The following is a 23,153-nucleotide window of genomic DNA, read 5'->3' as shown; positions in this document are numbered from 1 at the left end:
TATGGTAAACCGGCTGGTTGTGTGTGCTTCTACATGCACAGTATATTCCTTAATTTCAACACCTAGGATTTTCTGGGATTTCTATCATGTACAGTCATCCAGGAATGGATTACCAGTGACTTTGGAATTGTCCATCTGTTATTGAATAAAGCTAGTCAGTTTCTAACCTCTTTACACACAAGTAAAAACAAACATGACACCAAGTGTTATTAAAATCATTTATTGGTTTTCCATTTTTGTTGTCCTCGGCTCCTTTCTCCCATTTGACCTATCCAGCCCCATCCCGCTATAGTTTCCCAAATGCATCCAACTTCAATGGCTCTTCCCTGGTTTCACAGTCTCCTACACCTGCTTTGATCAGAAACAACCAGATGTTCCACAAGACAAACTAAGAAAAAAAAAAAACTGAAATGTGAAACCCAAGAGACAAAAAAGCAAGGCTTATAAAATTGAAATAAAAGTCAAACATGGATTATTTTGTTTTTCAAGTGAGCAGGGTCCCACTGATGCAACACAAGATGGAGTGTTGATAATCCTATATTGAAGCAGACAAGGAAAGCTGCTATGGACCAACTGCTGCTATGGGCCTGAGAGCCAGCTTGAATCAGTCAAAGCAAACATCCACTTAGCAGCAGAAGCAGCCCATAAAAATAGGCAATAGATTTATTTACAAGACAGCCAGAGTACGTACATCTACTTCATTGTAAGAGTAACTTTCAAAACATGTAAAACTGAAATATGGTGATGAGTGAGGTTGGAAGTCACACAGCTGTATGACTGAGCAATATGGTTGCGTAGGAGCTCATACATTCAAGCTATACATATAACTATATACACAAAGTATAAATAAAACTACAAATGATGTACCCACTATAGGATTATCCTCTCTATACATTACATGGTTATTCAGTCAACACCCAAAACCTCTAATAAAAAAGGACTAAATCAAAATAGGGGTTTTCCTATTTCTATTTTGGAGTAGCAGCTCAAATCACTGAAGCACTCTTCTGGGGCATAATTAACAACATACATTATACTCCAAAATTAGACAGGACCACAACAGATAAAAAGCTCTTCTTGGCTGCATACTTATGTTCAAGCACATACTAAAAGCAGAACGCCATGTCCTTCTCTCAATCCTTCAAATATATAAGTCTATGCCATTACTATCAGGCCTTCGGGTACTCCAGGTTACAACCAAAGGTCTTCGATCATATGCTCCTACCTACACATATCAATCCTACATTTCAAAAGATGCCCAGACAGAAAATGAAAGGAAAGAATGTAAGACAAGTTGAATGGCAACAAAAAAAAAGGTTATTTTGATCAGAGGTGTGTTCAAGGTTAAATCCATTGAAGTCAGGGAATCTGGTGAGACAAAAAGATTTAAAGGGGCAGTACTTTTTTTTTATATATATATATTTTTTTTTTTTTACTGATTTGCATTCTTCCTTGGATATATTGAACATCTTCAATAGAAGTTAGATACTTTTACAAGGTTGAATCTTTTTCCTTTACTGGAGTGTAGCTACTGCTAGAGTATAGTCAGGGAGAAATTGCATAGAGAAACGTGGTGAGGGTTTCAGGCAACAACAAAAAATATATTTCCCTGTTGGTTCAGATTAGGCCAGACTTTCCAGACAATATTGACGCTTCAGCAAACATCAGCAGAAAAATGTGACTCAAATTAAAAGTTACTTGCATCCTTACTAAGTTAGCAAAAATGTTTGATGTCAAACTACCACTCAAGTTAAATATAGATGTAAGACATACTCAAGTGAAATCTCAATTGATGACAATTTGTGATCTCTAATTCCCCACATAAAATTACATTTTTTTATGTAGCCTGGAAATCAAACTGCTCAGAGTGAAACAATGGTAAAAACAGAGCCATCAGGTTGGATTGCATACGACTTAAGCCCCTTGACATCTTCAATCAGTTGGTGCAGCCCAGTCCTCACAGGCACATGGGGATGAGATGCCAGCAGACTGCATTGGCCTACTGTACTGTAAGTGGCTTGAGTCTGAAGAACAGAGGTAGGTGGAAACTAATACTGAGGTGGGGCAGTCCAGGCCACATTACCAGAGGCATGGGGTTAGAGAACACTGGAAATAAATTAGATTTGTAATTTCTAGGCAGGTGAAGTGTATACATGATTACCTACCTAACACAGTCTCACACTAAATCAGGGCCATGCAAAGACCTTTCAGGGGGCAAGTGCCCCCCCACCAAAAAAACTCATAATTCACATTTTAAAATTCTGAACATGCCAACTGCCTCTGTAGTGAACATTTTAACAAATCTGAGCATAGACATTCATTTTTGCAAAACTCACTCATCACATATTGTAAGGAAGCTAGTTACAGTGCCTCCTGATTGACATGGGGAAAAGAGGGTGAGCTGTCAGCAGATCATTGATTGACCTGCTAGTTAGCTAGCTCCATTGTTTTTTAATGATTGTGATTTATCTTCAATGCTCTTAAATAATAACGTAATATAATATTAATTATCTTCTAACTCAAGATATGGCTGGCTAGTGGCTTTTGTGGATATTTTTGTATATGGTGATTAGCTAGCGTCTAGAATGCCTGTGTTGCTGCCGACTGAGGAAGGGATGGAGTTGGGTCGGAGCGAGGGTCGTTGATGCAACCGTTCCTCTCCGTCTTTTTGCCTCTCTCTGCTGCACGTATCAGCCAACCAGACCGAATATTGATGATGTTAATCAAAATGTTATGCTGCTGCGGTAGTACTGTTGACATTTACACACACTCCACCGGTGGCCACATCTCAAGCCATGCATGTTTGGAGACCAGCATACACAATCTCAGTACAGGGCAGTCTGGGATAAAGGTGCAACCTGGCATGCGCAAGCTCTGTACAGGGCAGACTATCAGGGGCAACCAACGGACGGGGTGGGTGAACTTGACAACGTCACACCGACTTGCGGGCAATGGGTTCAGAACAAAACTTTATACAAAAAAATAAAATTATACCACAACCCAAAAGGGCACTTGACGAGTGGGAGGGCTAAGGGACAGGAGCTGGGCATAGGTTGACTTCTATCTGTGCACGTGCCTGCGCTAAATCATGTAAATATTAAAAAGCCCTTTTTGGATTAATAAAAACAAAACAAAAATTGTACTGTCTCTTTGAATCTCTTCCATGGGGATGGGGGCAAGGTCAGCTTTAATTTGAAATACGCCATGCAAGTGACGCGACAAGTAGCCTTGTAGTTTAAAAAAAAAACTTTTCTAGGCTTTTTGAATGGTCTTCAAATTAGCAAAAATGTAGCGCAATGGTCGTTTTAATGAATTTGATGATATAATCTTGAAGCCCATTCAAAAGACCAGGGACATGAACACGGAAGTATGATGTAGGAACGCGTCACTTGCACACGGTATTTCCTCCCCCTCATCTTCTTCAGCCGGACTTATTGGCCCCCACCAGGGTCATGAGTCCGTCTGTGCTCATGGACTTGGGGCGCTCCAGAGGGAAGCCCAGGGCTCGGCTCCAGATAAGTTGGGCCAGCACACCCAGAGCTCGGGACACACCAAACAGCACAGTATAGTAGTTCATCTCTGTCATCCCATAGTACTGTAGTGGAGAAGGAGAGAGATCAGGGAGAGGTCAAATGTTTGTTGCAGAGGTCAGTGATGATTGAAAGGCTGAACTCACAGGTGCTAATATGTGCTGTGATGCTTTTGATTAAAACACATCTGGCTAACACTGACCAGTCAAACAGCCCACTTACAAATTCAAGGTGGTCCAAAAAAACAGATCTGTATTACATGACAATATATGCAATACAATAGGACATTGTTAAGGAGAACACCTCATCTCTCTCACCTGCAGCAGCACTCCACTGTGGGCGTCGACATTGGGCCAGGGGTTCTTGGCCTTGCCCTGCTCCAGCAGTACTGGGGGCACAATCTTGTAGAGCTGGTGCACCAGTTTGAACATGGGGTCGTTGGGCAGGTGCTTGAAGGCAAACTCCTGCTGGCATTGGTACCTGGGGTCAGTCTTCCTCAGGACAGCATGCCCATAGCCTGGCACCACCTATGGGGGTGTGAAGGGTGATTAGCAAGGTTTACCCTTCTCTCCGGGTGAACTGGTTCTTAACGCAAGGGATGTTTGAAACCGAGAAGCACAACATGGGATTACTTCTTGCAAATACTTTATGGAACTGAAAACCACGCTAGTGATGCCATATGGCCTCATAAGGCTGTTATGGTCACTGGTGGGTAAGGCAATGTGTGTCATAGTAGTGAAGCCAAATGTTTTGAGCCATCTCTTACCCTGCCAGACTTGAGTGTGTTCCAGATGTAATCCCTCATCTTCTCATCAGACACCTCCCCTCCCATCTCCTTCTGCAGGGCCGTCAGCCACACCAGCACCTCCTACAGGCCACACAGAGAAACACTAATAACCTCAGCAAGGCTAAAACAGAAATACTATTATAATGCCACTCAATGACTGCTTATGATGTTTATAAGGATCATGTCTATCCATCTATCCACTCATGACTCCAAGAGAGAGCAGGTCAGTGAGTCAAGAGTATGTAAATTCTAGTGGAGCAGAGGACAGGATTGACAGACCTGGTTGGCCAGCCCATGCAGAGGTCCAGCCAGCCCATTCAGAGCAGCACTGAAGGAGAGGTAAGGGTCAGAGAGAGCACTGCCCACCAGGTGACTGGTGTGGGCACTGACGTTACCTCCCTCATGGTCACTAAAACAGGAACCCCAAAGACAGTTGGTTACTATGTTATTCATCACAAAATTGGAATTGACAGTAAATTATTACTAACGTTTTTACAGACCTATATTCAAATACAGATTTATCCAAGACACAATTTTTAATTGTGTCTAACAAAGAATTGTTGTCCTGTCAAGTGCAATATATGAACACTAGAGGGCAGAGAACATACATTTGAGGGTTTCACAATTCTCTATCCTTCAATGTCAGAAGTTAATAGACAAAATGGCTTCCCCCCCAAAAGTCAAATAAATCAATGACATAATGGTTCATTCTAATATGAATACATGGGTTTTGTATAGCGCGTTTCAATGACCAGGGCCTGAAACTAACTTTTTGGTTCACCAACCACTGTGGCAGGTTTTTGTTGCCAAAAATGAGCATGCTTAGTAATGTTTTTAAAACAATCAAATGTATTACTAGTAAGAAGTGACCAGAGCCTTTTAACCAAAATATATAAATACATTTAAAAATTAAAAGTTCTGACTTCTCCCCCCCTACTAGCACTGACCTTGCTGAAAGATACTTTGTGGAAAGATGTACTTACTATGACTCAGATATGTGGTTGTCCCACTTAGCTTTCTTAAGATGATTGCACTAACTGTACGTCGCTCTGGATAAGAGTGTCTGCTAAAATGACTAAATATACATTTAATAAGACAAAAATGTTCAGCTGCCCCTTTAAGGGTGGGGGTTACCGTGGCATTTGGAGCCACTTGAAGCTCTATCATAGTCCCAACACATGTATGCCTACGCACAGCAATGTTCTCGAATATTGGACCGTTGGCATTCATGCCTTTCAAAATTCTCAGCACAGCTCAAGTCATTTCTCCAACAGTCACCACATTCAAATTCCTTTTTTATTGTTATTCTGTTTGTTTTTTAATCATCTTATGTTTGTTGTGTAGTAAATATATCCGTTTTGATTTACATTCTTTTCATATTTTTTTTTTCCTGTGAAGCACATTGTCTAGCATTCCATGTCTGAAATGTGCTGTATGAATAAAGCTTGATTTGATTTGAATTGAAGAGGACGCGTACCGGAGACGCGCTGGTTGGGAATTGTGGGGAGGTAAGCATTCGGGGCTGTGTCCCCCACTGATAGTGGTCTCAGAGCCACGTATCTACAGCACGTCACAATGGGGTGCTGGATTATCGCATCCTAGTGTCTGTGGAGTAAGATTTAAACTCGAGTCGTCAGTCACAGCGTGCCTGTGAGATCATCGGACTAGTAGCCGATGAGTCTTCGCTAGCAGTTGAAGCAAACTCAAACATTGAAAAACAACCTCGCTTGTGAACAAAACAATGTAAATAGCCGAGAAACACTCCCTTTAGTAGACTTTAGTAAATTAGACCAACTTTCATGAGAAGCTCTTCTAAAAATTCATCTTCAGTGCGCACAGCTTCCCAACCAGACAGTGTTGCTGCGTGAAGTGAGATATACATTATAGGATTCGTAGTGATTAGCTGCCAGCCATGAAACAAAAGGACAAACACTTTGAAAACAGCTAAATGAGCTCATACTTAACTTCTAACTCTATTTGACGTGAAACGCTTCACTGTGGAACCCTGAGCACACTACCCTCCAACATGGCTGGTGAAATAGACATCTTACCCGCCAATGCCAAAATCTACCCGCATTTGGCGTGCGTTCATTTTTGGCTCCGTCAATGGCCCAAATACACCTATATGGTAATAATGGTTGAAATGTACGTCCTTAAGACTGGTTTCCCAGACAATTTCAACCTAGTCCTGAAAAAAATTAACTACTTAAAATGGAAATTCTTCAGCTTAATCTGAAACTGGCCCATAGTACAATACCTGTGGATGGTAAGGTAGAGCCTCATTAGTTCAGTGAACTCAGCAGAGTCGCTGTAGCCCAGCATGTTGGCGAAGTTAGCGGACCAGTCCAGGTTGGAGTCGATGGCACCAATGCTGCTGCCCTCACGGTACAGGTTACGGTAGATCTTAGCAGCAACACACGGCAACTTGGCAATCAAGTCCATGGAGTCCTCATAGATGAACTGGAATAGAGTAGGGTAGGTAGTTTAATCAACAGTCAGTAGACTATCTCCCACAGGATCTAACTGAACGACATGATAAATCACACAATTACTTCTGCAAGTGTAGTTATTTTCTGTTGACGTTTCGGTCTGTGAGCTTTTTCTAGACTGTCTGTCGAATTCTGGGGATGTAATTCCTTGCACCCCGCAAGAAACGGTGTTGATTTATTTTAGCCTCTTATTCTAACCAGGAAGTTGAGGAAAATATATGCTCTTTTTCAAGGGAGACCTGGTGTGCATGTTAACATTTGCCATTAAAGAATGAACAGACACTTGAAAAGCACTTTAGTGAGGATGACTCATCCATCCAGCATCACCCTCTGCTTTAATGTATTTACAGTGCCTTGCGAAAGTATTCAGCCCCCTTGGACTTTGCGACCTTTTGCCACATTTCAGGCTTCAAACATAAAGATATAAAACTGTATTTTTTTGTGAAGAATCAACAACAAGTGGGACACAATCATGAAGTGGAAGGACATTTATTGGATATTTCAAACTTTTTTAACAAATCAAAAACTGAAAAATTGGGCGTGCAAAATTATTCAGCCCCCTTAAGTTAATACTTTGTAGCGCCACCTTTTGCTGCGATTACAGCTGTAAGTCGCTTGGGGTATGTCTCTATCAGTTTTGCACATCGAGAGACTGACATTTTTTCCCATTCCTCCTTGCAAAAAACAGCTCGAGCTCAGTGAGGTTGGATGGAGAGCATTTGTGAACAGCAGTTTTCAGTTCTTTCCACAGATTCTCGATTGGATTCAGGTCTGGACTTTGACTTGGCCATTCTAACACCTGGATATGTTTATTTTTGAACCATTCCATTGTAGATTTTGCTTTATGTTTTGGATCATTGTCTTGTTGGAAGACAAATCTCCAGGTCTTTTGCAGACTCCATCAGGTTTTCTTCCAGAATGGTCCTGTATTTGGCTCCATCCATCTTCCCATCAATTTTAACCATCTTCCCTGTCCCTGCTGAAGAAAAGCAGGCCCAAACCATGATGCTGCCACCACCATGTTTGACAGTGGGGATGGTGTGTTCAGGGTGATGAGCTGTGTTGCTTTTAGGCCAAACATAACGTTTTGCATTGTTACCAAAAAGTTCAATTTTGGTTTCATCTGACCAGAGCACCTTCTTCCACATGTTTGGTGTGTCTCCCAGGTGACTTGTGGCAAACTTTAAACGACACTTTTTATGGATATCTTTAAGAAATGGCTTTCTTCTTGCCACTCTTCCATAAAGGCCAGATTTGTGCAATATACAACTGATTGTTGTCCTATGGACAGAGTCTCCCACCTCAGCTGTAGATCTCTGCAGTTCATCCAGAGTGATCATGGGCCTCTTGGCTGCATCTCTGATCAGTCTTCTCCTTGTATGAGCTGAAAGTTTAGAGGGACGGCCAGGTCTTGGTAGATTTGCAGTGGTCTGATACTCCTTTCATTTCAATATTATCGCTTGCACAGTGCTCCTTGGGATGTTTAAAGCTTAGGAAATCTTTTTGTATCCAAATCCGGCTTTAAACTTCTTCACAACAGTATCTCGGACCTGCCTGGTGTGTTCCTTGTTCTTCATGATGCTCACTGCGCTTTTAACGGACCTCTGAGACTATCACAGTGCAGGTGCATTTATACGGAGACTTGATTACACACAGGTGGATTGTATTTATCATCATTAGTCATTTAGGTCAACATTGGATCATTCAGAGATCCTCACTGAACTTCTGGAGAGAGTTTGCTGCACTGAAAGTAAAGGGGCTGAATAATTTTGCACGCCCAATTTTTCAGTTTTTGATTTGTTAAAAAAGTTTTAAATATCCAATAAATGTCGTTCCACTTCATGATTGTGTCCCACTTGTTGTTGATTCTTCACAAAAAAATACAGTTTTATATCTTTATGTTTGAAGCCTGAAATGTGGCAAAAGGTCGCAAAGTCCAAGGGGGCTGAATACTTTCGCAAGGCACTGTACCCACACCTGACTGTACTGCATTGTAGTGTAATGTAATGAATGCAAACCTGGGTTTTAAAATGGTATTTTGCATTTTTCAAGTACTTTGATCATCAGCTTTAGCCCGCCTAGAGGGCCAGATGTGCGAAGTTTACACCTTCGGGACTATTGTTATTCATTTTGCCAGGCAAGCTCAATCAAGACACAGCCAAAGTATTTGAAAGATTTCAAATACTAGGTCTGTGAAGATTCTGTGTGTGTGACTCACCTCCCAGTACTTGGCCTTGTTGACGCCCTCAGAGTAGGCCCGGGCAAAGCTGCTCTCGCTGTTCAGAGCTGTGATGGCAGCACTGAACTGGGACATGGGGTGCAGGTTGGTGGGGAAGTTATCTAGCATGGTGACCACGTGGGAGGGGAGTGCTGCCCTCTTAGCCCATTCTTTGGACAACCAGCTCACCTGAAAATATGGGATGCAAATAGGATTGGCGGGTTCAAATAGGGATAATAAAAATGCCACAAGTCAGAACGGAAATGTTCTTTAATCCCAAACACTATAAATCCCCGCCACATGGCTACGGTTGTAGAACTTTAATGTGAGTCATCAGGAACAAAAAGTAAAACTCGATTGTTGCCATGCCTTCCTCCTAAACCATAAAATAACTTGCTTGTAGTATGTAATAACATAGGAAATTCCTCTAGCTGAGACATATGAGGGTCAAATTAGACCTCCTCTTAAGGTGGCTTCAAGACAGTGCTGCAGCAAACACTACCTCTGGTAGTTTTTCTGAATACAGTTCTCTGTTTCACTACAAGGAAGCAAATAAAAAAAAGTTGGTCATCTTTGTATATATATTTTTTAATTTGAGCAGACAATCCTCCATTCTAACCCTAGCCCATCCAGCGTTAGCCCCTTCACACCTGTTCCTCTGTGGGGACCTGTCCTGTGACCAGCAGCCAAAAGAGGCCCTCGGGCAGTGGCTCCTGACCTCCTGGAGCCTTGGGCAACAGCTGCTGACACTCCGGAATGCTGTAGCCCCGGAAACGGATTCCCTAATGAAAGGAACAGGACGTACAACGAGTCATGCTTAATATAGTCATCATATATGGTAAATGAGCGTAGTCTAAAATGATGGCACAACAAACCACAACAAAGGGGCAGTAGTTACTGCAAATGCAGCTTTATCAACAGAATTATTTGGAATATCTTAACATTCTAGGACTCTTAACTGCCACCAGCTGAGGTTACTGGAGGACCAGTGAGATAACACTTCCATTGACACCAATTTATTTTACAATTCAATGCATGTAATCAGAAGCAATTTAGATAAGTGCCTATATGGCTTACACACAAAGGTTAATGGTGCTCAGTGTCAACACTTCAATTATTCTGTGGGTGTTACTGTTTAATGGATTGTGTGTGTTGTGAGGACAGGAAACACACCTCATCAGGATCCAGCACTGAGGTCTCGTACACCAGACCCTTCATGCCCCTCATCCCACCATAGACCTGTAAAACAACACACAAACACAAATTACATTCGGTACAGAAAGCTCAATTAAGGCTAGACTGATTTGCTCTTTGACCAGTCCAGAAATAGCATGCGTCTCTAAAATCAAATGCGTAAGGAATCAGATGAACCATGACCCTAATCCTTCTGCATTCTTCAAAGCCATAACAAGGGTGAAGAGGTCATGTGAATGATAAACATGCGTGGATGACACAGGCAAAGCGGAGGTGTGTGTGACCCTAGAGTGAGCCTGCAGTGATAAATGGTGTGTGAGGCAAGAGCTGTGACTCAGCTATGACTGTGCTCAGCTGGCAGGGAACTGGCTTAGACATGTGACATCACATGACCTCTAGTATGCTAAAAGGGAGATGGCTGAGGGGCAACATCAGACCCAATCTGGTGGAATTTAGAAAACGGTTATACCACGGTTATAACGGTTTCTCTGATCTGTATGTGGTTTATTTTTACATCAAAAGCCTTTCTGATTCTCTTGTATGGTTTTACCAACATCCGGTTCTGAGTTACTGAATATGGGTCAGTTACTTACCATATCAACAGTGATCGATCCAATGTTGGTTTTTCCATACTGCTGTTTGAAGCTCTTGATCCTACTTTGTTCTTTTGGAATAAGGTCTGTTAGAACATCCTTTAGATTCTGCAAAAACACAGACATGTCTCACTAAAAGCTCAGTCAAAAATGACATCAATTCAAAAACAGCCTATATAAAAAGACAACTACAGAGAGCCTAGTGAACTTTTGTGTTAGTCAAACAAACATTAGATCCAAAACATTCACTTGAAAGACACTGGCTTATAAAGTTCTCCGCATGGTACATAATGACAGAGGGAAACCATCTCTTTTTGTCAACCCCTATTAAAACAGATTAACATCATGCTTTACTAACAATGATGATAATAAAGGGCAAATTGATGAGTTCTCTTGAAGAGGTAGTCTGATAGTGCTTACTGTTGAGGAGCTGGCATGTCTGGACGCCACAAGGATGCAGGTGACATTCTGCAGAGGAAAATGCAAGTATCAGAAAACATCAGCCTGAGTATATATGGTCAAAAACCAGAGTTGTCTGCTTTCCAATTTCCAAACTGTAATACCTGCATCTACTAAAACTAGGCCTAATTGAATCATTGAGCTGACAGTATCATGAAATCCTGATTGCTTGCTGCTCCTCAGTTAGCCTATATCCCGAGTGGCGCAGCGGTCTAAGTCGTCACTACAAACGACCTGGTTCGAATCCAGGCTGTATCACAACCGGCCGTGATTGGGAGTCCCATAGTGTGGCACACAATTGGCCCAGTGTCGTCCGGATTTGGCCGGTGTAGGCCGTCATTGTATAAGAATTTGTTCTTAACGGACTTGCCTCGTTAAATACAAAATAAGGGTTCTCCAACTGTTGTCCCACAGGCAGAATTTGGGCCACAAGTGATTTTATTTTCCCCCCAAGTTCATATTTTTATTGTTGGACATTAAAAGACTGTAAAAACACCTGCAAAACATCCCCAAGCTATTTTAATTAGGGAAATCTGTTACAAAGTATTCCCACGCATAATAGAGAGATATGTAATTATGTTCTGGCCCCCTGACCATCCGCCCGAGAACAAAAATAATAAATTGGCCCGCCACTGAATGTAGTTGATGAGCCCTGGCCTAGATATCTAACTCCAGAGCAGTGCCATTCCTGGATTATAGATAGGGCAATCAACATCCTTACTGATTTAACATCAACTGTGGCTTTACGCAAAAACTTCAGCTACAATCCAACATCAACCATAGAAAATCTAAAAGAGGCCTGTGTGGAGTATCTGAGAAGGACTGCTCTGTATGCAAGCCATCTGACCCACTGTCTGTGCCGAAGGAAACAAGCAGGACCTGCCTTTTCAAAAAATAGTAGCACAATCATGGATGACAGTCAGGAGGACAAGGAATCCTTGGCAGAGAACGCACAAAAAGAGATTGGAGAAGGGATAAGAGGACCATCTGGCAGAACTGAAATAGACAAGGTATTGAACAGGCTAGCCAACAAACCTTTACAAGACAACGCTGACAAAGGAACTAGGAAGAAATGCAACCAAGTTTCTGAATGGGCAAGCACAGTCTTAAATCACTATGCATATGTCTAATTACAACATGTAACATTTGAAGTGGTCTGCTGGATAATATATTCCCTTGGATAGGCCTACTGGGAGTCATACTGAAATATCCTACAAATTCCCTCAAATGACAGTCCCTGAACATCAAATTCTAGCTGATATAATGACATAGGTTCTGGTAAATCAAAGACATTTCAAAGATTCCTAACTGCAATGCTCGAATAATTGACAAGGAATTTCCACTCTGTACAAAGTTCAGAGAAACAAAATCCTGAGGCATCATCTCTGTCGGAGGAGTTGAAGGTGCACAGTCCAAAGAAGGTGGCACAAAGAACGGGATTATTGTGATGTGTCAGTTGTCTTGGCAATAGAAATATCTGGGCAGGAGGCTAATTGATTAAGCAGTACTGTAGGTTACAATCTGACGCCTAACCAGGAAGGTAGCAGTGGCACCCAGGAATCAATACGGACCTCTATGAAACAAACACAAGACAGAATTCTAATCAATGTGTGTTCTTAAGCGTGACACAGGCATAGATTTATTAGATTGGATAGCTAAATTAAAGGGACACTTCGGGATTTTGGCCATGAGGCCCTTTATCTACTTCCCCAGAGTCGGATGAACTCGTGGAAACCATTTTTACCATTCTTGCTACATTGCTAGCAAGATGGAGAGACGTAGCAGCAATACAACACCTGGAAATGAACAAACCTAGAAAGTTGCTGTTGTGTTGGCTAATAGCTATGAATGGACATGTTAGCGGTGAAGGTCAAATGAGGGGAATAAGAAGATGTGGATGAGCATGTTGACTAGCCAGCCAATTAACTTGCCACTGTTGGCAGTAATAGTAGCTAGCTATAAGAAATAGTAAAGATTTTGGATTATTCAAGCGTGCAGTTCAACTTAATTCCATGTGAGAGGATAGACACCTAACTGTCAAACATGACCCTCCTCGGGCTATCTAATCGTAGCTAACTAGCATGTGCCATCTCCTGTGTCAACTGACTAGCTCGCAGTTAACCCTAACAAACTGACGAAACGCGCCAGTGCCAACACAAAAATCGTTTACAAGAAAGAGGACCATCGTTGCCAAGCACCAAAACTGTGTGACAATGTGTAGCCACTACTAGCGTACATGAATGTGCTTGAAAATAACAACCAACATTTTTCCTGGCGAAAATGTAACTGTTAGCTAGCTAACGTTAGTTGAAATGCAAGCAAACTACTATAGTTACAGCTAACACTGACGCGTCCACCCTACTTGGGATATGTTCTTTGCCTCTACTTACCTTTGAATTAAGGAGTCTTGGCGCTAGCCTGCTGATACCTGTAGTCAGAAAGGACATGGTGTCTGTAGAGAAAATATAATTTATTGTATTTCCGAAAGTCAATGGTTGAAGGTGCCCCGACAGAAAAAGCACTACTGAAGGTTGAAGATGGATTGGGGCCCGCATGTAGGCGTATCGTTGATTGGATGGTGGTTGTAACGAAATGTAACCTGATTGGTCAGTTGAGACTCGTGTGTCTCTATCAATCGAAACGATTGGCTAAGGCAGACGGAAAACTGGAGTATGTTTGAGAACACGTTTCCGTTTCAGTCTGTCACACAATTTAAATTAATTGAGTCAGAGTAAAACCAAAGATGGTAAAGAAACTCCGTGGTAAAACTGTCATTCAAGTATGGTCAGGAGATGTTTCTGGACAGGACCATATAAACTCCAGGTGTAGATCTGAATGAATTGGATACATATAAGCAATATGGGGAAAATACACAGCCATATTCTTGCCAAATCTATGGGTTACGGCTGTTGGGGTCTAGGGAGGGTAGGGTAAAAGCACCTGGCACCAACGAGACAGTTGCAAGAAATTCTGCATGACACAACAGACAGTTCACTATTTCAAACCTGGTACTTTGGCTGAGGCTCCACTTGTCCTCTCCAAAGCCGTCAGTGATGGGGAGCTTTTCCAGGAAACTCACTAAACAATATTGCAAACGAGGACTTGATTCTTTATTGTAAGGGTTTAGTCAAACAAACAAAAAGGAAACATTTCAAGTCGGGCATTCAATTGCAAACAGACTACATGCAGTGCACCATGGATGTTCCATGGCTTTGATTGGGAGGTGTTGCAGTACACAATACAATGAACAACAAAGTATACATGACTTCAAATTAAATCAAGAAAAACATAACTAACTTCTGAAATAGATGTCCAAGAAATGTGCTTTTATATTTTGTTGGGTTTGCTCATTCTGATTGTATCCATCCAAAGTTACCAAATACAACTGTTGAAAAGAATAGTGCAAAAAGCATGGGAAATACAAAGTCTATAACATCTGCAAGATTGGATACATCTCAGAGTTTGCATGGTGAATGAATAGGCTTGTAAACATATCATGTATTTGGCACATTTAAATGACAGTAGGCCCCTTCTGTATATGCATTACATAACAGCATAACAGGCTGATTTGAACCAAATTAGGATCTGCAGAATAACAAAACATGAACGAATAGTAAACCACTTTACTTCATGCAGCCATTACGACATGCATGTTTAGACTATTTTGTAAACATTATGTAGAATCAACATTAAGACCTGGCCACGGTCACTTCTTTGATAATGGATCAACACAATGTAAACAATCAGCGCAGACTCAATTCAAACAGCACAAACAAAATAAATGCTATATTCCCAAAGTTACTCATAAGTGGTACAGTAGGCTCAGCTGTGATCTGATATTCTTGGTCCATCTCCACTCCGGTGTTCTTGCTGTGGGAAGAGACTAGTGTCTAGTAGTAGTCTGACCTGGGGTAATGCATAGGAGAGTAGTCCTCACTTCTCAGTATGTCTCTTCAGTACCAGAGGTGGGAGTACTTAGTCGTCCTCCTCATCCTCATCTGGCTCCTCTATGGAGGCCAGGAGGGGGTTATGTCTCAGGCAGGTCTGGAGGTAGTGCACCAGGGTCTGTTGAAAATGCTGGATGCTACGCTGCTCTCTCAGGGTGTGGCCCTCGTCTGGGTACAGCTGCAAGGAGTAGTTGGCCTCTACCTTCACCAGACGGCTCAGGAGCTCCGCACTGTGCTGGAAGTGAACCCGTGCTGCATGCCCAAAGCCAAACAAACACACGAGACACAATAACACAAATGATCAAGTAAGCAGGTCAGGTATTCATCAGTAGAATTTAATATTTCTGAAAAACATGGACAAATGTAGATGTTAAAAGCAAAGCAAAGTCTCACCGTCTGCAGTCCCATGTAGTAAGAGGAAGTTCTCATCTTTAAGCTTGTGAACATCTTCCAATACAGAGGCCGTCTGAGGGGTCACAACAGAGACAGGAAGGACATTATAACATTACTCTGGACCCTGATCTCTCTTTTAACAAACATATCAAGACTGTTTCAAGGACAGCTTTTATCCTTCTACGTAAACATTGCAAAAATCTGAAACTTTATATCCAAAAATGATGCAGAAAAAAGTATCCATGATTTTGTCACTTCTAGATTAGACTACTGCAATGCTCTACTTTCCGGCTACCCGGATAAAACACTAAATAAACTTCAGTTAGTACTAAACACGGCTGCTAGAATCTTGACTAGAACCAAAAAATGTGATCATATTACTCCAGTGCTAGCCTCTCTACACTGGCTTCCTGTTAAGGCTAGGGCTGATTTCAAAGTTTTAGTGCTAACCTACAAAGCATTACATGGGCTTGCTCCTACCCATCTCTCCGATTTGGTCCTGCCATACATACCTACATGTACGCTACGGTCCCAAGATGCAGGCATCCTTATTGTCCCTAGAATTTCTAAGCAAACAGTTGGAGGCAGGGCTTTCTCCTATAGAGCTTCATTTTTATGGAATCGTCTGCCTATCCATGTGAGAGACGCATACTCTGTCTCAACCTTTAAGTCTTTATTGAAGACTCATCTCTTCAGTAGGTCCTATGATTGAGTGTAGTCTGGCCTAGGGGTGTGAAGGTGAACGGAAAGGCACTGGAGCAACGAACCGCCCTTGCTGTCTCTGCTGTCTTATCCGGTTTCCTGTGTGAATTTAAGTATGCTCCCTCTAACTCTCTCTCTCTTTTCTCTCGAAGGACCTGAGCCCTAGGACCATGCCTCAGGACTAACTGGCCTGATGACTCCTTGCTGTCCCCAGTCCACCTGCTGTCCCGGGTCCACCTGCTGCTGCTCCAGTTTCAACTGTTCTGCCTGTGGCTATGGAACCCTGACCTGTTCACCGGGCGTGCTACCTTGTCCCGGACCTGTTGTTTTCAACTCTCTCTCTCTACCGCACCTGCTGTCTCTAACTCTGAATGATCGGCTATGAAAAGCTAACTGACATTTACTCCTGAGGTGCTGACCTGTTGCACCCTCGACAACCACTGTGATTATTATTATTTGACCCTGCTGGTCATCTGTGAACGTTTGAACATCTTGGCCATGTACTGTTATAATCTTTACCCTTGCACAGCCAGAAGAGGACTGGCCACCCCTCCGGGCCTGGTTCCTCTATAGGTTTCTTCAATGGTTCCTGCCTTTCTAGGGAGTTTTTCCTAGCCACTGTGCTGCATTGCCTGATGTTTGGGGTTTTAGGCTGGGTTTCTGTACAAAACTTTGTGACATCAGCTGATGTAAAAAGGGCTTTATAAATACATTTGATTGATTGATTGAACAATTAAACATTAAACAATTAAACAATTGAACAATTAATCAAATGCCCCCCCCCTTTGTTATTTTGATTTATTTAAAAAGGCAAGTCAGTTTAGAACTAATTCTTATTTACAATGACAGACTACCCCGGCCAAACCCTAACCTGGACGACGCTGGGCAAATTGTGCACCACCCTATGGGACTCCCAATCACAGCCGTTTGTGATACAGCCTGGAATCGAACCAGGCTCTGTAGTGACGCCTCTAGCACTGAGATGCAGTACCTTAGACCGCTGCACCACTCAGGAGCCCCCAGCAGTGTAAAAACTTGGGAGCTTTTACACTGCTGATACTCGCTGTTTATGCATAGTCACTTTACCCCTACCTACATGTACAAAGTACCTCGACTAACCTGTACCCCTGCACATTGACTCGGTACCTGTACCCCCTGTATATAGCCTCATTATTATTATTTTATTGTCTCACTTTTTATTTAGTAAATCTTTTCCTAACTCTATTTTCTTAAAACTGCATTGTTGGTTAAGGGTTTGTAAGTAAGGTTGTATCACATCCGGTCGTGATTGGAAGTCCCATAGGGAGGCGCAAAATTGGCCTAGCGCTGTCCAGGTTTGGCCGGGGTAGGCCGTCATTGTAAATAAGAATTTGTTCTGAACTGACTTGCCGAGTTAAATAAAGGTAAAATGTCATTTAATAAAAAGTAAGCATATTGGTGTTTGTGGGTAAAGATGATCCTCACCAAGTATGTGTGCTCCTCCTTAGCTGGGGGACCTAGATACCTCTCTGAAAAGGCAGCATCTATAAATGGTAGAACAAGTGTGCTAAGAATTAATGGCTGTTCTGTGCTAGTAGGTTTGACACTATTGTAATAATGATATGGTCTTCACTCACTGTAGAGTTTGAAGTCTGTTATGGGAGCAACGGCGACTGCACATTTAAACAGCTGGTCAGATGCAGCTAGCATCTTGAGGGATAAATAACCACCAAATGCCTGTAGAGAATAACATGAGCAACATAAAACAAAAATACTTATGATTTATGCTTTTGCAACATTATGTACAGTATATGGAACCGATGTGTGCACTTGGTCAGATGACCAGATAACATTGTTTCAATGTTTTCTTAGTAAACAAAGTAACCTTGCCATACAGGGCAATCCGCCGATCATCAATGTAAGGCAATTGCATCAACCACCTGTGGGGGACCAAACAAAAAACATCATAGTTAATATGTACATTATGTAACCATTTTTAGTATATATAATCAAGGCCCATAACATTGTAGGTTGGTAACTAACTCCACGACTCCTAGTTGATCTTTGACTCTGAAGGAGCTGAGCTTGCGGGGATCCACACTGCTGATCTTCTGCCCCCAGCCGACGCCACTCCTTCCATCCACCCAGGCTAAGGCCACGTCATGAGTACTAGCAAGCACCTCAGGCCATCCCATAGCAAACTCCTCTGTCACCGACTGACTGCCTGGAACTCCATCCCTGCGTGACAACAAGAGGAACAGGGTGAGCTGGTTTGGACAAAAATGTCAATTTGGAAGGACTGAGCAAAGGTCAGGGGTTAGAGATTGTAAATGGGATGTGGAAGCCAAACAAGTGAATTAGTGGTTTAGCCTGTTGGTCAACAATGGGGAAATCAATGTCTGTTCAATTTTACGTAATAGGCCGTAAAACTGTAAAAGTGAATCCTTGATATTGGCTCATGTTATGAGGCTTAATACCATACCATTAGCATGTTATAACACCATTGATGAGCTTAATTTATAATGCATACTAACTTACACAATGATGAGGAGAGGGAGCAGCTTGGCCTCATACCTCTGGGGCATAGACAGCTTCAGGTGCAGATCTAAATGAAAACAAACAAAGGTGGGCCCACACTCAGTCTCAGCTGAGATATACAATATATACATACGCTACCGTTCAACAGCTTGGGGTCACTTAGAAATGTCCTTGTTTTTGAAAGAAAATCACATTTTTTTCCCATTAAAATAACAGCAAATTTATCAGAAATACAGTGTAGACATTGTTAATGTTGTAAATGACTATTGTAGCTGGAAACTATCTACAAAGGCAATCAGAGGCCATTATCAGAAACCATCACTCCTGTGTTCTAATGGCATGTTGTGTTAGCTAATCCAAGTTTATCATTTTAAAAGGCTAATTGATCATTGGTGGCACCTCTGGTGCGAGGACCCTAGTCACTGACCCCGGACTGGGGACCCTCATTGCGTTGTAATTGTAATCCATGGTTTCTGTTTGGGGTATGTACTGTATCACTGTGGGGACGACATCATCGATGCATTTATTGATGAAGTCAAGGACAGATGTGGTGTACTCCTCAATGCCATTGGAGGAATCCCGGAACATGTTCCAGTCTGTGCTAGCAAAACAGTCCTGTAGCTTAGCATCTGCTTCATCTGACCACTTCTTTATTGATCCCGTCACCGGTGCTTCCTGCTTTAATTTTTGCATGTAAACCGGAATTAGGAGAATAGAATTATGGTCAGATTTGCCAAATGGAGGACGAGGGAGAGCTTTGTATGCGTCTCTGTGTGTGGAGTATAGTTTGTCCAGAGTTCTTTTCCCTCTGGTTTCACATTTAACATGTGGTGGTATGAAAACAGCTACAAAGAATATAGATGAAAACTCTCTCGGTAGGTAATGTGGTCTGCAGTTTATCCTGAGAAACTCTACCTCAGGCGAGCAATGGCTCAAGACTTCCTTAGATATCGTGCACCAGCTGTTGTTTACAAAAATACATAGACTGGTCTTACCAGACGACGCTGTTCTATCCTGCCGGTACATCATATAATCAGCCAGCTGTATGAGTCACGCTTCCCCGTCTGGCAGTCCGACGAACTAATCTGGGTTTGGCGAGTGCCAGGAGAACGCTATCTGCCCCAATACTTATGGCCAAATGTAAAACTGGGTGGAGGAGGAATAACGGTCTGTTGTTGTTTTTCATGGTTCGGGCTAGGCCCCTTAGTTTCAGTGAAGGGAAATCTTAACGCTACAGCATTCAATGAGATTCTAGACAAATCTGTGTTTCCAACTTTGTGGCAACAGTTTGGGGAAGCCCTTTCCTGTTTCAGCATGACAATGTCCCTGTGCACAAAGAGCGGTCCATACAGAAATGGTTTGTCGAGATCAGTGTGGAAAAACTTGACTGGCATGCACAAAGCCCTGACTTCAACCTCATTGAACATCTTTGGGATGAAACGGAATGCCGACTGCGAGCCAGGCCTAATCGCCCAACATCCATGCCCAAACTCACTAATGCTCTTGGTGGCTGAATGGAAGCAAGTCCCCGCAGCAATGTTCCAACATCTAGTAAAAGCCTTCCCAGATGAGTGGAACCTGTTATAGCAGCAAAGGGGGGATCAACTCATTATTAATGCCCATGATTTTGGAATGAGATGTTTGACGAACAGGTGTCCACATACTTTTGGTCAAGTAGTGTATAGAGAGATATGTTCAAACTTCATCTAATAGCCAGGGTGTTTATTTGCTTCAATCACTGAACACAACTGGTGCTTTTTAAAGACAGGCTTCTATTTGAGCCAGGCGTCTGTTTCCTTAATAATGCACAAATCTTTTGCTCAGTAAAAGGTTGAAAAGACTACCGCACTGTTTACTGTGACAAGTGTGACCAGTATAAACATCAGAACAAACCCATAGCAGTCGCTATTCACCCCCGATTTCATGTTTCCGCACCACACTTTCACTTGTTGCACCTTGTCGTGCCTTGTACCTCCTGTAGTTGCAGCAAGATCACAGCAGATAGACTTCAGAATTCAATGCTTGTCCTGGTCCCCAGGATGTCAGGAGATGCCTTCAACACCATCCACTAGGGGCCACGTGAGTACGTATTACTTTATTTTTAACCATCAAATTATTTTCTGTTTTGACAACATTAACCCTTACCTACTTTCACTTCACCCATAGACATTTATTCCCACACTGCTGTTTCATCCATGGCAATGATGTTGCTCTCCTTTATCTTCTTTTGTAAAATGTTTATGGTGCTCTTCAACAATTAATTTAGACGCAGCGTTTATTTGCTGAAATGCGTGCTGATGCCCGACAATCAAAAGGGACAGGCTGCTATTCAAGACTCAAGAGTTTAATTGAAGTTTTACGGTACACTGTCATCAGTATTCTCCCCCTGAAATCTGTGTGCGCTAAACTAAAGCACTAGTAAATGAACTCCCCCGAGTCATGTGCGTCATTGTAACAATGAGTTAGTTCATTGAGTATGTGTGCAGTGCGCACACACACACACACACACACACACACACACACACACACACACACACACACACACACACACACACACACACACACACACACACACACACACACACACACACACACACACACCTCCCCGGAGAGCATGAATCAGGCACTCGCTCCCATGGAGCCCTAATCAGCTAATTAAAGAAAGTATTTTCTTGATGGGCATGCTTCTATATTTGGCTTGTTATTTAGAGGCCTGATATAACTGGAACTAGTTTGTTCTGTGACCATTTGAACCCAAAACAGTCTCTGTTTTGTTATGTCAGTTAATATGAATGATCATTTTAGACTCTGTGACTATGGGCCCAGAGTGATATCACACGCTTACCGTGGTTGTCTGCTGTGAGGGTCTTGAAGACAGTCTCTGGGAGTCTCTTCCCATATAGGGCCTCAGAGAGAGGTGTGTTGTCCTCCAGAACTATGTATACTAAAGAAGATCATACAAACATATATTGACATTTATACAGCCTATTCACAGCTACTCCCCCTACCCATTTTCTGAAACTGCTTTAAATTGTTCACTACCGGTTATGTTTGTTTGTACATACTGCTCTCTACTGGCCACTGTCAAAAGTGTCTGATGGTAGAAAAAGTGGAGCAGGCTAGTCAGAGAAACCAGACTGTATAACTCACTGGAGGGGTCCTTGGTGCTGTGAACTGTCACCTTGGGGACTCCGGGGCCTGGAGAAACAATGATCAAAGACAATGAAAAGGAAAACGTACATATTTGATTATCCTTGATTCAAGCAGGAGGATGTGCTTGTGTGTGTGGGGCACCTACCAAGACAATAAAGTGTGAAATATGTCTGATTGGGGCTGAACTCTGCTTTGAAAAAGCTGCAACCATCTAGAAGGTAGCAGGTCAGACACTGGCGTTGAAAGATCCCTTCGAGGTCCACACTGAGAGAGAGGAAGACAACAGAGTGACCAAATACCTTAAAGAACTAATGGATCTGAAACTATTCAGCTGTCCCAATCAATATCTTACTAAGGTTGTAAATTACACCTTAATTAAACAATAATACATTGATAGAAATGCTAAAATGAATTACTGAGTCGACTTCTCAAGCGAGAATACGACTGACTTCTCAAACAAGAATACGACTCTTCCAAGGTTGAAAATAAGGGTACAAGGGTACCAAAAAAGAATGCATACACCTTCCCCAGAAAACCCACTTTAAACCACACCTTTCTCTCCCTCTGCTCTATCATCTAGCGAGGCCCAAAGCAGAGTAATAAAAAAACTATATATAACATATAAGGTGAATGAACCTGGGGAGCTGAGCACATTAATCACAGGTTGTGGATCAGTCTTTATGCCTGCGTCCCAAATGGCACCCTATTCCCGATACAGCGCACTACTTTTGACCAAGGCCCATTAGGACTCTGGTCCAAAGTAGTGCACTATATAGGTAATAAGGAGCCGTTTGGGACGCATTCTCTACCACAGCACTGAGTTGGCTTGGTCCCCTCTCTGATAAATTTGTTAGGTGGGCAGTCTGCCTAAAGCGCACTGGAGAGGAATGGCTTCAGCTGCTGCGCTATATAACCCTTCAGCTCACACCTCACTTCTCTGACCATCCACCTTCTCATGAAACCCAAAAGCTGTTGACTTGAATTTCATGTAACTCGTTTTGTTTCGTTGGCTGCCAAACGAATATCTTTGTCTTAAAAATCGGAAATTACATTCCGTAAAACAAGGGTATGTTTTAATAACTAAAAAGTATTGTTTTGGGATATAAAGCCAATTTGACTTTATCAGTCAAAGCCAGCACGCCTTCAAAGGAGGAAATTCGGGATCAAATCG

At 42.3% G+C, this 23,153-nt stretch overlaps 2 protein-coding genes across 2 annotated transcripts in view; both read right to left on the bottom strand.

Annotated features, from left to right (window-relative positions):
* Nucleotides 1-204: 204 nt before the first annotated feature.
* Nucleotides 205-13,850, bottom strand: LOC139368526 (citrate synthase, mitochondrial-like). The gene is made up of 11 exons (XM_071107526.1): nucleotides 13,661-13,850; nucleotides 11,232-11,279; nucleotides 10,812-10,919; nucleotides 10,198-10,263; nucleotides 9,675-9,806; nucleotides 9,025-9,213; nucleotides 6,575-6,777; nucleotides 4,597-4,726; nucleotides 4,297-4,398; nucleotides 3,848-4,057; nucleotides 205-3,595 (listed from the first exon to the last, which is right to left on the bottom strand). Exons 1-11 carry the CDS (start codon nucleotides 13,823-13,825, stop codon nucleotides 3,422-3,424), a joined length of 1,527 nt encoding a protein of 508 aa, XP_070963627.1. The 5' UTR covers nucleotides 13,826-13,850; the 3' UTR covers nucleotides 205-3,421.
* A 583-nt stretch (nucleotides 13,851-14,433) lies between these two features.
* Nucleotides 14,434-23,153, bottom strand: part of LOC139367629 (inactive dipeptidyl peptidase 10-like) — a 34,629-nt gene continuing 25,909 nt past the window's right edge. The window contains exons 16-25 of the mRNA XM_071105897.1: nucleotides 22,128-22,246; nucleotides 21,980-22,027; nucleotides 21,675-21,773; nucleotides 18,830-18,896; nucleotides 18,335-18,529; nucleotides 18,177-18,231; nucleotides 17,929-18,028; nucleotides 17,777-17,835; nucleotides 15,611-15,683; nucleotides 14,434-15,469 (exon numbers count right to left, since the gene is read on the bottom strand). Coding sequence (XP_070961998.1) covers nucleotides 15,246-15,469; nucleotides 15,611-15,683; nucleotides 17,777-17,835; nucleotides 17,929-18,028; nucleotides 18,177-18,231; nucleotides 18,335-18,529; nucleotides 18,830-18,896; nucleotides 21,675-21,773; nucleotides 21,980-22,027; nucleotides 22,128-22,246 — 1,039 coding nt within the window. The 3' untranslated portion in view covers nucleotides 14,434-15,245. The remainder of the gene's footprint in view (nucleotides 15,470-15,610; nucleotides 15,684-17,776; nucleotides 17,836-17,928; nucleotides 18,029-18,176; nucleotides 18,232-18,334; nucleotides 18,530-18,829; nucleotides 18,897-21,674; nucleotides 21,774-21,979; nucleotides 22,028-22,127; nucleotides 22,247-23,153) is intronic.

Source organism: Oncorhynchus clarkii, chromosome 16, assembly GCF_045791955.1.
Source record: "Oncorhynchus clarkii lewisi isolate Uvic-CL-2024 chromosome 16, UVic_Ocla_1.0, whole genome shotgun sequence".
Classification (NCBI taxonomy): Eukaryota; Metazoa; Chordata; class Actinopteri; order Salmoniformes; family Salmonidae; genus Oncorhynchus; species Oncorhynchus clarkii.
This window is presented reverse-complemented; position numbering and strand designations above follow the sequence as displayed.